At 41.7% G+C, this 17,510-nt stretch overlaps 1 protein-coding gene across 1 annotated transcript; it reads right to left on the bottom strand.

Annotated features, from left to right (window-relative positions):
- Nucleotides 1-580: 580 nt before the first annotated feature.
- Nucleotides 581-16,788, bottom strand: LOC119903179 (cyclin-dependent kinase 11B-like). The gene is given in 20 exon segments (XM_038719436.1): nucleotides 581-1,215; nucleotides 2,816-3,005; nucleotides 5,639-5,787; nucleotides 6,430-6,546; nucleotides 6,925-7,032; nucleotides 7,837-7,958; nucleotides 8,128-8,233; nucleotides 8,330-8,451; nucleotides 8,525-8,630; nucleotides 9,541-9,758; nucleotides 11,430-11,504; nucleotides 11,607-11,732; nucleotides 12,119-12,217; nucleotides 12,368-12,493; nucleotides 13,754-13,890; nucleotides 14,435-14,579; nucleotides 14,692-14,819; nucleotides 15,017-15,156; nucleotides 15,456-15,586; nucleotides 16,731-16,788. Coding segments are annotated over 19 exon segments (2,418 nt in total). The 5' UTR covers nucleotides 15,567-15,586; nucleotides 16,731-16,788; the 3' UTR covers nucleotides 581-1,122.
- Between the last annotated feature and the right edge of the window lie 722 nt (nucleotides 16,789-17,510).

The raw sequence follows: 17,510 nt of genomic DNA, 5'->3' as shown, positions 1-17,510 counted from the left end.
ACGTCTAGCTTACTTTACTAGCCTCAGTGAAGCCAGCAGTCTGCCTCCAGAGACTGAGCAGTCAGTTCCACTAGCAGCTCTTCTTCCAAGCTTATTCAACACATCAGGTGTAATAATCTGCAGAAGGGCTCCGGTGGGGGCAGGGGATAGATAAAACTGATTAATGAACATTTCCATTTAGTGCTGGCTCTAGACGTCCCAAGATGTGTAAAATTTTCTGCGGCCATTCCAGTGAAAGCAGCAAGCGGTCTTGCAGGGAATGAAACTGTTCTGTTTATTTTTCTTCGGCTCGAAATCAAAGAATTTATTGGTTTAAATTTGAGGTCGCACAGCCATTTAAAAACAAAGGCAGAGCAAAGTCTGGCCCTCTTTTCCCCTGAAAGAACAAAGTACTGAGACAAAGTGTGCAGTGCAAAGAATGACATCACTTTTGGACAACGACTACCAAGTTGGGTTCAAGGCTGGATTTTTTTTTTGTTGGGGCTAGACTTCCCTCCTTTTTTTTCTCCTCTGGCAGTGTGCTGTTGTGTTTGCATAACTTGGATGGAGTTTATAAATATAGGGAAAACGTCAGACAAAACAAAGTTTCAAACTTTATTTCTAGCAAAAACATCGTCCCCCTGTCGTCAGGTGACCTGACAGTCCTCAATTTCTAACATAATGCTGGATGGAAAACACAGCCAATGCTGCATCATTCTACAGTAGCTCAGGCAGCCAAGAAATACCACCCATTTATAAAATCTGGTCCTCTCTCATGAAGTATACAAGGGAGAATAAAACAAAAGTCAAACATGACAGCTAAACTTCTAACAGATGTATAGTTGTGTCTCCCCTTTAAGAGCTAAAATGGCCACATTGAGTTGGTGAAATGGCTTTGAAAACAAGAGACAAAGCGGAAAAAGTCGACGCAGAGTTTTCTGGAAATTCAACATGTTTGAGCCACCAGTCTTTGCTGTGAGACAGTCCTGACTATTTGGTAACAGTTGTAATTGATCAGATATTGATCTGGTTTACAGATGTAAACCAGTGACACTGTGCAGTTTCAAAACAACGACCCAGAACATCCCAGAACTCTGCTCCCTCTTTCTCAGCGAGACTACCAGATGTCCTGCAGTTTTGGGTTCAGAACTTGAGGCTAAATCCTGGACCGACTGCAGACACTCCCTGGTTGCTGGTTGTCAGGTGGAAGCCTGTGTCTTTTAGGTCATCATCGCCCTGGAGAGAATATGGAAACAAAGTTAACTCTTGGTTAATGGTCGAAGTCAGTTTCGTCACTCTTTTGATATCATGCAGTTTAATTTCTTACACATTTATTATAGAACTAATTAGGGATGGGGATCAAGACCCGGTTCCAAAATTCTCAAAACCCAAAACTCAGTAAGGTTCGTGCTTATCGATACTGCTATTGAGACTTGCGGGTCCTATGACGTAACATTATGTCTCGAGCGTCGATTCGGTTTTATTTTGCAATGGATAAGAAAATCATCAGTCTCTGCCTGCTCTCTGTGGGCTCCTACACACACACACACACACACACACACACACACACACACACGCTCAGTGGCGGCGGCAGCAGAGCGAGGAGTGGCCCCGTCACAGGGTTAAGTTAGCTCCAAACTACTGTAACGTTAGTTGATGACAACTTCGCTCGTTACTTTAAGTACATGCAATAAAACCTTCGCAAGTAAAAAGACAATACTTTATCAATCCACCTGTCTGTAAGGTAACGTTAAACATGTAGAAATGGTTAATTTAATCATCTCTGTCCTCAGTATCTCATCCTGTATGTTTTATACAAGCACAGCTAACGCTAGCTTGGCATTAGCCAAATGTTAAAAACAAGACTGTAAATAGAAAGCATCTGTCTGGAGCAAAGACTGGACTGTAGTCTTAAAAACTCAGCTGCTGGCTGAGACAAACCAGCCGCTCCTCCTTCTACCTGGTAACGTTACCTGCAGCCAGGAGAGAGGAGGAGGGACTGATACAGACTGATGGTATTCTTTCTAAACGTCACTCACTACTTGTGGTGTCAGATAAAGTTACTGAGTTACTTTGCTATTGTAAACATTAATGTTGCTGCTCTAGAAACAACATTTAGCTGGATTTAAAATATTAAATTAAAAACAAACAGGCAGTTAATATGTACACTTCAATATATGTTTATTTATCGTAAGTGATATGTCATCTCAATATATAACGTTATCGCACATTGAATATTTTCCTCATACCGTGCAGGCCTACCTCATGCCGTTGGGTCTGGTTTTACCAAATAACCATCACTAAATAATAGTAAAGTATCGATAAAGAAACGGATCGTTAAGCAGTCTCAATAAGGGTATCAATATCAATAAAAATGAACGATCTCCATCCCTAGAACTAATCAATACTACACTGGTTGCCTTAGAAAACCCAAGAATGCATGGACATGTTCATCAATAATATCATAGTTTGTATTATTTCCCAGGGTTTCAGAGAAGTTTTATGTCCCGTGATTAGTCTGTTTCACATGCTTTTCTGCCTTGACGAGATAAACAACCAATGCCATTGGCATGAAATAGTCTAATTTGTTGGTAACACAGCAAATATCAACACTAACGTTCATTGAAAAATATCAGTATCAGCCTTAAGCTTCTGGGTGGGTGGGACCACTGCTGAAGACATTAGGGACTAAAGGGTGCTCATCATGGAAAACACGAGGAGGAAATGCCCGGACACAAAGCAGAAGCCTGTAGGTCTGTAATCTATTTAACACAGACGGCGTTCAGAAAGCCTGGTAGCTGTATGTAATGGAGAAATTGGAGCCTAATGTCCTTACCAGGTGACTGTAGCCCAGGCCTCCCTCGGGTGGACGAGGACTGGTGCCTCTCTTCACCCTCTGTTGCTCACTCTTGGCCGGCCAGGTGGGAAACATGGCTGGGTCAATGGGCAACGGTGTCTCACGGAAGTACTCGTGCTTGAGCCCTTCGTCTGATAAAATCCTCTTACTGGGGCAGTAGGTGAGGAATCTGGAAAACAGTTGATGATCGGTGTTCATATGGAGATGGTAGTACATGTTTCAATAAAGAAGCACAACAGGCAGCTCAGGTTGTTTGGACTTTGATTCTTTATACAAAAACCTCTGTGTGTAGAGTAATGGTTAAAAATTGTAAAACTTAATTCTGACTTTATTTTGGTAAAGATGTAACCTGGCTCCAGACCCCTGAACGACTGCTCTCATCTCTGATTTTTCCAGCAACTGAAACAGGTCTGGTGTTTTGCTCAAAGACTCCAGTTGGAAAACAAATCAAGGGGTTTGTAGGAGGGATTAACCCTGGGGACGTCATCTTTCTGTGCCAGTGCCAGAGAAATAGTGACAAGAAAATTGCCAAGCGAGGGTGAAACTGACAGCTCAAAATGTTGTTAGCTGCCACTAGCAGCCAATACCACTACCTGCTTCTGTAACGAAATAAAAATATGTTGACAAGATATGATTCTACTCTCCTCCCCAATGGGTCTGAGGTGAACATTTGAAAGCTGCATATGAACCAGCTGTGCTATGTATAGAAATCTCCAATAAGTTGAGAAAAATCCAGTTTAAAATATAGGCCACTATATGGTGTCACTTGAAAATCTGCTGTATTCATTAAACTACACGCAGACAGACAATCTGGCCACAAGATGCAGCTCTGACATGAGAGGCCAGTGGGTTTGTGCATGGAGTCCTAATTGTATATGACAGGATCAACACAGCATAATGTGGAGCTGCTTAATTGTCATAATTAGCCTTTAACAGGGTCTGATTTCGAGTGTGAGCGGGGAAAGTGAGGTAAATGATTAACACCAGGACAGATTTTAGTAAACAAATCGTCTCTTCTTTTATTTGGAAGGAATCCCTAAGAAGGGCTACTGACTGGGACTAGAATGATTCCAACTTTAAGACACACGGGGCCAAAACTGGCATTGAAAAGGGCAATCCTGGTGTCCAAATGACTGGAGTTTTTTGGGAATTCCAAGAATGTATACTCTTCCTGGACCTGTGAACTTATTCCTCTGCACAACCCAAGAGCCCGGCTGGTTTTCATTCCAGCCATACAGACCTGTTTATACCGGAGATGATGGAACTAATTACTAAGACTACATCCACACTACTACTCTTTCATTTTAAAATGCAGCCAAGTTTACACATGCCATGCAGACTAAAACAGTGAATCCAACAGCCAAAAACAGAAGTTTGAAAATGCTGCTCACTCGGTTTTCATTTTTATACAGGCGGACAGGCGAAAACAGAGGGACTTTAAAAACGATGACGCAGACACTCACATTTGGCTTCCTGATTGGGTCTTATTAGTCACGCAAAGCAAAAACACGATGCCACTAACAGTGTTTTTGTATTTTTATTTAAATATTTTGTACTGTGCAATAACACTTGTACTGTGAATGTCACTGTATTTGCTTTGTAACGACTCCCAATCTGTTATCCGCCGCCACAGTCACGCACTTCTCGTTGTACCTCGTTGCCGGTCCACGCAAAGAAAGGATTGAAGTTCAAATCTCTTATCTGGTTCACCTTATTATTGCACCTACCACAGTTTGAAGGGGTAAATAAATAAATTCCAAACAGCTATGTCAAGTCTACCTGCTAAACTACACCTCTAAACTTCACCGCTCTGTCTGAAGCTTTTCAAACATTACTTCTCTACGTTTTGACCTCCTGCGGTCTGAATCTGTCCCTGGGTTAACGCCTCTCCAGTCTTTTGACAGCTGGAAGTTTTCAGAGATGCTGGACAGGTGCCAAACTTCCACTGAACCGTGATCCCTCCAGCAGCACAGTGGACATGCTGTTACCATTCTCTGCAGCTGTGAGGTAACTGAGAGGTATGGTTTTGTCATTTACAGGTGTACGCAAAAGCGTGTGGGTGGTTAAGGATCTGAGAGGAGAGCTGGAAAGCTTGTCTCTGCTCTTTGCAGCTGCTAAACAACACTGATCTTCAGAATGTGCAAGAAAGAATTATGATCCCATTACTCTCTGTGTGAGAATTAGTTTCCGTATTAAATGTGTGTTTTCTAAAACACTTTCCTGTAGTGTGGAGCGTCACCATGGTGAGTGTGTGTGTGTGAAACGGAACAAGGGGATGGAATGGGACTGCTGCTGAGGCATGTTGATAAATTACCAGTCCGCTACTGTTGTCATGTTTTAAGTCAGTTTGCCAGTAATACACTGACTGAATAAAGAGCTGGAAAGAGTAACAGAATTTGACAGGGTAGCAATGCATTCATCCAAGTAAGGCAATTTCCATTGTAGGAGTCATGCTGAGTGTGATATTAGTGGTCGACATTTGCCTTTCATTGATATTGGTCTGTGTTCTATCAGGGTTGGATGGAAAATAATACAATGCCTACAAACTATGTTGACTAACAGTAATACTATCAAAACAGATTACTTCAAGCTGGTGTTTTAAAACTTTCCTTACTAATGTACTGGAACCAGTGCGCACATGCCTTAATAGCTGTAGTGGTTTGTCACATGCACACACTGCCAAAAAATCAGTTGGAATCCCAATGTCAGGCTGACTGTAGTGCAGTAAAAACACACTGCAGTGTGTGTGAGACGTAATGATGTGCCTTGTGTGTGAAATAAGACAGCCTTGAAGAATCCTACTTGTTCATGAGGTCAAAGCCTTGGTCTGAGAGCAGCGCTCCAAAGCGCTTTCGCAGGTTGTTGTAGGGATACTCTGTGAAAGTCATCTTCTTCACAGCGGGCAGCTCGTTGTAGCCAGGCCAGATCTTCTCGCTGGGTGACCCCAGATCCTACAGACAACACACACAAGTCAGCAGACATCACAGTGTTAGTGAAGAAGAGATGGATATGAGATATTCAGAAGTATTTATTAACCACAGACATGTGGCAATAACCCAGTCTTAAGCACATTTCAATAATCCATCACTGGCAAAAACTGTAGGATGACTTTGGGAGGCCTAAAAGACATCAGTCCATACGGCTGTCATGCAGATCATCTATCAGCAAGTTGTTTTTTTCTGCACACAGATTAGCTCTGCTGTGGTCCTGGCAGGCCGACTACAGCCAACAAGTGATGGTCTCCTCCCCTTGGCTGTGTCCTCAGCAGATGAACTTATGTCTGTTGTAGACAGAGACTTCTGCAGCTTCTACCTGAATCTCTGTGATTTGGAGTTTAGTGTCACTCCTGCTTTTCTGTTTGTACTTTCACATATGGAAAAACTCTATATGGTGAGCTTCTTAGTTTCATAATAACTTCATGAGCTAGGTTAACGTCTACCAACAGCTCCACCATGTGGTGCACTACAGGGCTCCGTGCTGACATACTCTGGACAGAAAGCACAATCAGAAGCTTTACAGGCTGTAAACAGAAGAGCTTTACCCTTTATGGTGAAGGTTTACTAAATTTTATAAGAGCAAATGAGGGCATTTACCTTGAAAATCTTGTTAATTTGGTCAATTTCAGATTTTCCAGGGAAAAGAGGTTTCTGGGTGAGCAGCTCGCCAAATATGCAGCCCACTGACCACATGTCCACAGCTGTGGAGTACTCCTGCGGAGAGAAGAACAAACATAGTGGCAGTCCACAGAAACATAAAGTAGACAGTCTGCCTGGCACGCTTCTACGTTGGACTCTGTCTTGTGTGTGAAAGTGGATGTGCTCTGATAGGCTACTGGAACACTGCCGTCTGGCTGTGTAAATCATATGCTGTAAAACTCAAAACAGTTTTTCAGTGGTATTTGGAATCATCCTTCACAGATGTTGTCTTCTCTTAGAAATATGTCTTTGAGTAAACTAAATCAATCAAGATGATGTAACCACCTCTATGAAAAGTACATGGTCATAATATTTGTATTTTTCGGTATTGCATAAGTAATAAATTAAAATGGTTCCTGTGAAGTGTGAAGTAGAGTGAATTTGCATTCCCACCTTGGCTCCAAGCAGCAGCTCTGGTGATCGGTACCACAGGGTCACCACTACAGGAGTGTAGGGCTTCAGGGGGGAACCATACTCCCGGGCCAGACCAAAGTCGCCAATCTACAGTACAAGGCAATTGGCTCACATTAATACCACTAAATTTCATTTTGGGTAAAAGCACAATGTCTTAGCATTAATAACATTCTTTCATTCTCCTTTTATAAGAGATCAAATGACCCTATAGTCTGGTGTGGCAGGGTCCAATCGGATTTGAAGAAGCACATGATGCAGTGTGATTAATACCTACTACCCCGGTGCTCTTAAGGTTTCACACCTTTTCAATATACAAGTGACATACTCCTGATACTCTTACTGAAAAATCCATCTTGAGACACTCGTGCGCCTTTTACACCAAAAGTAAAGATTATGTTTGCTACTTTGTCTTACAGTCATGGCTCTACAATGATGCTTATACTAATATGATTGCAACTCATGCTGGACTTGCTGGTATGATCACTATAGCAGATATAAGTAGATACCAATACAGTAACACCATCAAGATCTCAAACTCAAATAGTCAGATTGCCAACCCCTAAGACAACAGGCACCGCTGTTATACATTAATCTGTGATGTTTATTGCATTCCACCATTTAGTTCAATTAGTGATTTCCTACATTTCCCAGAAAGCCATTCATCAACTCCCTGAGGTATGATTATATCTAGCAGGCCAACTAGTCCCTAACACTAATATGAAATTCACCACTTAAACCTATTTCATTCTTTTAATAGGCATAATTCTATTCAATCAGATTACAGGTGGACTCCATGGGCTTCCCTCACAGACCACAAAGAGTAGCCAAGGTAACAACTAACTAGTCCCTTTAGTTCCCAGGGACTGAGTGAGAACCACAGATCTAGCATACCTTGAGGATGCCCTTGTGGCTCAGCAGCAGATTGGATGTCTTCAGATCACGATGGAGAATCCAGTTATCATGGAGATGTCGAACACCTCGAAGCAGCTGAATCATCAGAGTCTTTACTTCACCTGAAAGAGAAACGTCATGCTTTTAAGGAGCTGTTTTGAGGCGAAGGAGAGACATCTAATGCATAAACAAAGACATTTATTTTTTTTTGGTTTTTACACACACACACACACACACACACACACACACACACACACACACGGGCCAGAGCTCAACAATGTCTTAAATTACCTGGCAGAAAGGGCTGTTTCATGGTTTCCATCAGACTCTTCAGGTCATGTTCTACATAGTTCATCACGATGTAGATCTTGTCCATATTGCTTCCAACAACTATTTCCTAATACACAGGAGGGGGAGCACGGGTTAGATTAATCTAGCACTTTAGGATACACATTAGCCAATATCTAAATAAGTATTTTTGAAGTTCTCTTACCCTTACTGTTACGATGTTTTGGTGCTGAGCTTTCAGGATTGTATTGATTTCTCTTAAAGAGGTAATGGGGAAGCCCTCCTTCTCCTTCTCCATCTTCAGCCTTTTCAAGGCCACAATTTCATCTGCAAACACGAGACCGTATTCATTGTTTTACAAATAAGCACTTCCGAGAACCCCAAAAGCAAACGGACCTACATGTTTATTTCCATACCCGTCTTTTGTCCTTGGCTCTGTACACCACACCGTAGGTTCCCTCCTCTATTCGGTTCAGACACTGGAATTCCTCAACACTGCGACAACCCTGAAAAACAACACACAATCTAATTGAAGACCTCAACATATTGCTAACTTACATTACATGACTACATATACATATATATATATATATAGACGCTTTCATCGGACCACGTTGCCAAGGTGATGCACCCGGCCCAAAGATAACTTCTGTTCTGTTTGTTTATTACTGGGAGCCTTTCCAAAACTAGACCCTCGCCACTTCCACTCCGACACAAAGTGAAATCTGCTCGGAGTCACCCTCACAACCAAATCAAACTCCCTAAAGGGGTATTTGATCCAGCTAACCCACGTAGGGTAAAAATACAGTGGCCAGCTTTCGGACGAACTCCCCTCTCTCCCCAGCGTAAATAGGATCTGATGTTACTGCTGCACTCACTGCTATAATGTGTATCAAATAAACAACAGTTGTATTGTTTTTTTTAAAAACACAATATAACCTCTGAGCTACGTTGTTAACCTGTGAATGGTGATATAAAATGTTAGTGTAGTTTCTGAATTTAAATATCCTACGTGTTAACTGGCGAAGCCACACGGAACTCACATTGACAGAAAGGTCCCCCATCGTGCAGCAAAGGGTGTTACATACCTTCAACAAGCCAGCATCGGTGTTTACTCAGCATTTGAGGGTTTAACAACCCACTACCACTCCGCCGTCATTGCTTTCGGATTCATGAACACGCAAACGGATTGGAAGTAAGTAGGGAGAGGGAGCAAGCAGTTTTGGAAAGGCCCATACTAGCTAATGGTATTTACTTGTTATGGATTGTTTGAGGAAGTCTGCCGGAAGTTAGGTTTGGGCCAGAGTAATGCACATGCGCAGTACTGTTTGTTTATGCTGTTACCGCTGAAAGCGTCTATATTAATAATTTGTGGCTTAGCTGGGTGAACACTTGTGTAAACATGTTGGTACGGACCTGTAAAGCAGGCAGATATTTGGGCAGCTCCTTCTTCAGCTCCACAGGTGAAATTGGGGGAGATTCTGGGATGTAGTTCTCTTCGGGGGTGGGGGAGCGAGAATGAGTCTGAGAGTGAGGCGTGGGGTCACCCTCTTCTGCGTCATCTTCCTCCTCCTCCTCTTCCTCCATGTCCTCGCCGCTCTCCTCGGAGTCATGATCGAAGCGGGACTCTGGCACTATAAGAGTGAAGTCACTGGTAAGTGCATTTAAGCTGCTTAGATATGGAGAGAAAACTCCAGCAACACCGAAGTGCCACATGTTTTGGATTGTGGCCTGCATCACGGTCATGTTTGAATTTAGTTATGGGCCGGTCACTGTTATGATGTTAATGGTGCCATCTGTTGGATTTCAGTTTCACTGCATTTTATGGTCTTTATTCATAGTTTTCAGTCATGTGACATACGCGGTGACCTGGAGGGCAAAAAAACAGACCAACATAGTGGCTTCAATTTTATTTGGATCACCTCTCAACTTAGCAAAAATAAAGATATGAACACAAACTGGAGGAAGAGTCCAGTACCTTGGGGTCTTGTTCACGAATCAGGGGAGACTGGAGCAGGAGATTGGCCGGAGAATCGGTGCAGTGGGGGTGGTACTGCACTCGCTTTACCGCACCGTTGTGATGAAAAGAGAGCTGAGCCGTAAGGCAAAGCTCTTCATCTACCGGTCAATTTTCGTTCCTACCCTCACCTATGGTCATGAAGGCTGGGTCATGACCGAAAGAACGAGATCGCGGGTACAAGCAGCCTAAATGGGTTTCCTCAGGCAGATGGCTGGTGTCTCCCTTAGAGAGAGGGTGAGAAGCTCGGCCATCCACGAGGAGCTCAGAGTAGAGCCGCTGCTGCTTTGCGTCGAAAGGAGCCAGCTGAGGTGGTTTGGGCATCTCCCTAGGGAGGCGTTCCAGGCACGTCTGGGAGGAGGCCTCGGGGAAGACCCAGGACTAAGTGGAGAGATTATATGTCCACACTGGCCTGGGAACGCCTCTGGATCCCCCAGTCAGAGCTGGTTAATGTGGCTCAAGAAAGACCCCGTGACCCGACCCCGGATAAGCGGATGAAGATGAATGGATGGGACACAAACTGCAAGTGTTGGGCATATCCGATCCGTGTAACGTTACAGCTTCCGCTGCCGCATTTCTACCGTTAAAAACCGCCCAGTCCCTGCCACCGCTCGACTGCGGTAATGTTTACGTTTACCTTCTTGGGAATCCCTCACCTAACACAGCCCAGGCTTCTCTCCTCCTCGATTAGTGGATAAGAAAACACAACAACCATCCAGCATTTTGGCAACACAAAAGTAACAAACTCAAAATAACAGTTTATCACTTGCTTACTGGTTGGCAGACAGCGGAAAATAACGTCTTTTTTGCCCTCCGAGGTAGCGTTTTCCTTGGAATGTGACCTCACGTGAAAACTATGAATTAGCAGACAGTTTGCCCAGTTGTCATGGACATGGGTCAGTTGATGATAAGTGGTCAGAGAAGAACCTCAAAACTTTTGGTCAAACTATTTTTTCCAAGAATGAACAATAAAAGTGACGTCATCAGGGTTATCTCAAGCATGAGACATATTTAACAGAAAGCTGCATTACAAACTATAGGTGTGGGACTTTCTTTAAGAGCATGGAGTTTCTAATGAAAGATACTGGTGAGTTGCATTATGGGAACCGTAGAATCGAGTGATGTTTTGATTTGACCACTTTTTTTGTTCAGCAGACAAAGCCAAGCTTTTACTGATCCCAAATGTGATTTATGCATTCTCCATATTAGCCACACAACTCTTCTATTAAAAGTGATATTTGAATGAAAATGCCTTTGGATGACTTTCACAGATGACATGTTGACCCACCTGCAGGTATGTGATTTCCATTTTCCCTCTCCTCTTCAAAGTCTTCCACTGACTGCTCGTCCTCACTCACGTCCTCTGAAAGGGAGGAAGCCACTGAGTTGAACCCGTCATGCTGTGAATCTGGACTTGACGCGGCGACATGAGTCACGGTTGTGGAGCGGTCTTTAACACTTTTACCTGCACTCTGCTCAGACCTTCCTGAGCCGGAAACAGACTCCTCCTCTTCTTCTTCACCCTCGCTCTGGCTGCTGGACTCCTCCTCATCGTCATCCTCCTCCTCTTCATCAGAGCCGGATCCTGATGCTAGACAAGGAGAATAAGATAAAAGATCAATAAAAATAAACAAATCTGAAGCAATTCAACTGCAATACTGTAACCACCATGCCATCTCGCAGTTGTTGTTTCCTTGGTTATGTCTTGACACCAGCCTAATTTACTTATCCCATCTTGTAAGGTTTAAAGATATAACTAACATGAGTGAGTGATTATTCTTTCCCATCTCCCTGATTATCATCTGAGTGAAAGTGTTCTACCAAAGAAGTCAGGCCTCCTGAGATTGTTATTTGTTTATATGTTTGTATTGTTACATATTTTTAGATATTGAGAAATTGGACAACCTTTGCATGTGGTATGCCTTTGTTGTATAATGGCCACATATGCTGGTTAGTGTAGTTTAAGTCATCCATTACCCAGGGAGGATTCTGCTGTGCTGGTCTTCCTTTCACTGTCACTGATGTCCTGGAGGTCTGCGAGGGGGTCTTTGCCCTCTGGCTTCTCCTCCTTCAATGCTGCAAACAAAATGCGGTGTGAGCTATGCTGAATCCTATATGGTGATCTTGGGGAAACTGAGTCTTTGCACAGTATACATTACACGGTAATACAATAAAAATCAAATAAGGAGATTTTTTTTGGAGACTGAACTACAAATGGAAACTCACTTGCACTTTTCCGGGGTTCGCTGGGTTCGGATCTGTCCCGTGGAACGCGGGTGGGGCTTCTGCTGCGGTGACTTTGTTGTGGCCTATCATCATATTCGTCAGGTAGCATCCGATGGTGAGGTGGCACTATGGACATGAAAGTCTCTTAAAAACCACCACTGCAGATTTAGCATCACAGTTCACACGGTTTTAAATATACATCTGGATGCTTGGTAATAGGACAGTGAACCTGGGTGCTTTGAAATTGTGTTTCAAGAAATTGCTGGAATCATTTTTGTTTAGCCTAGCTTAGCATAAGAATTTTTAGATGCATCGCGATGCGGACGATTCTGAAACGATTAACAAGTGTCAGTAATCGATTATCTAGAGGTTAACTGATAACGTAATGCTGACGGAACTTCAAAATGCGGCTCCGGACCGTCTGTGATGTGCAAACAACTGAGACGTGTGGTTCTCCCTGTTCAGCACAGACAGGCAGTTAATTAAATTGATTGAATGACTACTGCTACTAAACTTTCACATGATCAATAACATCAATGCGCACTGTGCAGCTCATTCTTCAAAAGACAGCTACGTGAAAGGCGGCAGTAGGTGACAGTGAAAGCAGCGGAGCAGAGGAAAACATGAGCGCTAGGTTTCAGTCTGGCTGTACATGTACAGTGTAGCTCACAGTGTGTCCATTAATTAAAGTCAGTCTGGACTGCGGTCTGGAAGCTGAGCGACACGTTGTTTGGCTGCTAGTGCAAGTTCGTTTGTTGTCATTCATCCACATATCGAGTACACAAATGAACAAATGCCGTTTCTGCTCAATACAAGATTACAATAACCAACTTACAAGACAAGAGACAAACATGTAACTACGCTAGAAGAGACAACAAAAGGAGTGGAGTGAACGTGGTTTGGCTGGAGCATTGTAAAGTGTGTAGTTCAACCCCATCTGACTCTGACTCTATACTAATAACAGCAGCATCAGAAATAAAACTAGCTTGCTGTAATAATGCTACGCAGTGTTACGTTAATATGAAATAACATTAAATATCTGCATTTCATTTCTACCTACTTGTTTGGATTGTTACAAATACTTTGCTTTAAAAGTATTAAGTAGTCAAACAGTGAGAAAAATACATCTTTATCCAATTTGTTTTACAATTGCATCATAGAACTCAATCGTAATGAGGTGCTAGAAATTCCCACCCTTTAGGGGATACATCAAAATCAAATCCAATCGTTGACCTGATAATCAGAATAGAATCGAATCGTGAGACCAGTGAAGATGCACAACCCTACTAAGGACTGAAGGAACACGGAACAGCCAGCCTGGCTCTTTCTTAAGTAAAAAAAAAAAGAAGCCTGTTGTACAGCAGACGTTTGGGTTCATTTACTGACCTTCTCGTCGAGCACCTCGCTCTTTGCGTCGCTCCTCAGCCCTCCTCTCCCGATCCTTCAGCTCCCGTTGCTCTTTCTGCTGTTCGCGCAGCTTTCGGTCCCGTTCACGCTGGCGTTCCAGCTGTTCCAGCCGGTCCCTGTGGTCCAAAAAAAACCCAGGAGAATCCAATCGAGGTCTGTCCAGACAACCAAAAATCCAATCTCGTCATTGTTTGCTTATTTTTAGTTTGTGTTGTTAAAGCTGGTCTAACTCAAACATACATCAGTTCATTGCTCAGCTGTATTCAGTAATACCATTTAACCCGACCCACATGGGTTTGTTGTTGGATGTTCATTTGAGTCTGCGTTGTTATGTGGGCTTGATTTAATTGCTCGTAATAGAAAACACACCCACAATATTGCCATCTGGACTTGAGTGAGGAAAGTCCAAAGAAACTACGATGATTTTTTAAAATTTATGTTTTGGGTAACTTCAGATGCTTTGTACAGTACAACACATGTACACAATACAAAAAAAAAAAAAAAAAAAGAAGAGACATTTGCTCAACACTTTAGAACGGGACATACAGGATACACTCAAACAAAACAGGTTCATTTACACTATATACCAATTAAAGACATACTTCTATGCCTTAATTAATTGAAGATAATATTAGGTGCCTTTCCGAGGTCGGTGCTCACCTCTCTCTGCGTGAATGTGCTCTGGCCTGTTCCCTTCGTTTCTGCCTCTCCCAGTCTCGCCGGGCTTTGTCTTCTTCCCACTGACGCTTCCTGCGATCGTTCTCTCGCTCTTTCTCTTTGTCTTTGGGTCGTGCATGTTTCACTCCTGTGAAAGTAAACACCATGAGTGGACTCAGATCTGAAACCACAGTTCCAAACATGCTGTATTCTGCTGTAAATCACGTCTTTGTTTCTGTAATTAAGCAGCACTTCCAAACCTCCTTCAGCAGAGTGACTGCGATGTCGTCTCTTGTCTTTTCTCTTCTCCTCCTTTCTGTGGTGAGATTTGTCTTTTCTTGCTATTTGCTGTGGAGGCTTGATTGCCAGAGAGTCATCTTCCTCTCCCCTGCATTAATGTAAAGAAAACACTGTGAGACTATAAAGAGGCAGCGACATTGTGTTGCATATCATTTTTAAACCATGACATATATACTTTAAGTTAAACTATTGCATGCATACTTACCTCAACCATAAAATACACTTTCCTCAATTGGCAGTCAACTTAAATATTAACTAATGTTTGTTTCCTACATTATCAAGTACCTGTCCTCTGTTGAGTCATCCCGTGTGTATGGGGAATTACGAATTGTTATTTCCATCTTTTGATCCCGTAGTTCTCCTTCCTCCGGAGTGTCTCGTTTGGCTTCCCGATCATCCGCCTGTGGAACAAGGCCCTGTGTAAACTGTGCAACACAAGTAGAGCAGCATTTGTGAGATAAATCATGAAAATATTTTTGGATTAAGAAAGTTAATACAAGACCCAGCACATTTGGAATTTAGCTACCGCTGTCCAATTGTAACAAATTTCCTGCCAAAAAAATGTTTGTAGATGATACAATTACAAGATTACTAAGAATTAAAAAAAGCCTATATTTATCATACAATATGGTATATTTTAAACATTTTAAATTATTCTTTTTTGTTTTGTTATTAACACAGTATCAACATGTAGGTGTCTTACATTAGCTTTAAAATACATTACATTTTTCTGGCGCTTGGGATCTGTTCTCTCTTCTAATTCTCTTCTGCGTTTTTTCTCAAGTAGGATTTCGTCAAGAGTTTTTACTTTCCAGGTCTCCTTTTCGTCCCCCATCAGCGTCCACTCTCCACCGCCTGTTCCACACACACACACACACACGGGTTCATCACATGTCATTTCTACTCAGCTTATTTGAATCACAAAAAGTTAGGCGTATGAAGAACAAAATAATACAGTTATAATACAAACCAATACAGTTATAATAGATACATGACAGAGAAGACTGCCTGTTATAGGTCACTGTTTCTTCCAGATATTACCCTATTTACATTTATGTATCAAAATAAGACAACTGGTTAATGTTATATGCAGAATTTTACAGCTTGTCCAACTGTTAAAGTATGCTACAAGTTGATATTCACAACTTTAATAACTATTATACACCTCTTATTCCCAGTCCTGTCTAGTGGTGGAAAGTAACAAAGTGCATTTACTCGAATAACGTCACTGTACTTAAGAATGCTTTTTCAGGGTACTTTGCTTGAGTATTTATATTTTGTTAGTTTCTAGAAATACTATACGTCTCAATTGACTGCATTTATTTGAAAGTCTTAGTTCATATTACTTTATAGATTAATAACAGAAATATGAGGAGCTTATAAAATATGATGCAGTGCTTTAGTATTAAACTACATACGTGTATAAAATATCTAATAAAACTGGCTGTACATTAACAACTTAAAGGAGTCTTTCTGCTGATACTTAACGATACATTTTACATTTATATTTCCAATTCTACTTTTACTTAAGTAACACTTAATTTAATTTAATAGACTACAGAATTTCTATATTGGCATGAGGCATCCCATTTTCAGCGTTACAGTATGAAGCTAACAGGCCACTAAGGGAGACGTAGATAGCTCGCTACTTGTTTTTAAATAAACAAGTGGTTGAATTGTAAGGTAGCAGCATATATGCGATCATTAGGCGAAATGGTAGTTGAGTTAATAACTTCTAACGTTAAACTCGCTGTCTGTTGTGGGCTAAGCGGTTGATGCTAACACATTTGCTAGCTAACGTTAGCTAGCTAAAACTAGCATGGACGATTGTTGCTGAACAGCTTCTGAACATAACTACATGTATTTTAAAGAAAAGGTTAGTATAACTAGCAGAGCTAGAAACTAGAGAACATATAAATGTGTCCGTAGCTCTGGGTAAAAGCCTAGGTAGAGTAAACGATTACATTTACCAACGTGCAGGTGAAACAGTTAAACAAACCTGAAATACGCGCAGCGGTATTATGGCACACATACACCGGAAGTCTTAACGCGATAGTAACGTTTGTAAAACGTCCGGTGTGAAACAATAACTTCCTTGAACAAAATGAGGTACAACAAAAAATAGTAAACCCCTATTGACTGTTTACAGTATGGTTTGCAGTTCATACGTTAATTAAATAAAATTCAACAGGGCAATAATTCTCATCTGTATGACACATCAATATTACAAAGATTGGGAGAAATGAATGAAGAAAATTGTTTACAATGTTAAGAAAAAAAGATGGAATATAACCACTTTGGGGTCTGTCCTTTGGGGTTTAGTTACAGTAAAAAGACAAAGCAAGGGCATCCTTGTGTTAAATGCTGTTTATACTCTCTTTCTTAAACGAATAACTTGTTGTGTGTTAACAAAAACTCTACAAGAGTAGCTGTTTGGTTTGCACGTTTGATTAAATTATGCAGTGACTTTGACATCTTCTCCTCAAACAAAAATTAAACAAACATTAAACACTTTGAAATTGCTTCTGGGTATGAAGGCAATTTTCACTTTTAATTGATAGATAAAGTTGCTGTTTTTCGGCATCAAAGACTGTATAGGATCAACCACAAAGGAGGCCCCAAAAGGTAATTTAATGATTGGATGTCACATTTTATGATTGACAGGCCCATTATCAGCTGTGACCTTGTTAATGTTAAAAAATCCTGGATGGCCTCAATCCCAAATTTGCCAAAACGTTTGTGATTGATTATTTCTTATAACTCATCTTATGTGGATACC

The sequence above is a fragment of the Micropterus salmoides genome, unplaced genomic scaffold (genome assembly GCF_014851395.1).
Source record: "Micropterus salmoides isolate LMB-PRFRI ecotype aquatic unplaced genomic scaffold, ASM1485139v1 Ms_hic_scaffold_1402, whole genome shotgun sequence".
Lineage (NCBI taxonomy): Eukaryota > Metazoa > Chordata > Actinopteri > Centrarchiformes > Centrarchidae > Micropterus > Micropterus salmoides.
The sequence above is the reverse complement of the archived record's forward strand: the minus strand, read 5'-3'. Positions and strand labels throughout refer to the sequence as shown.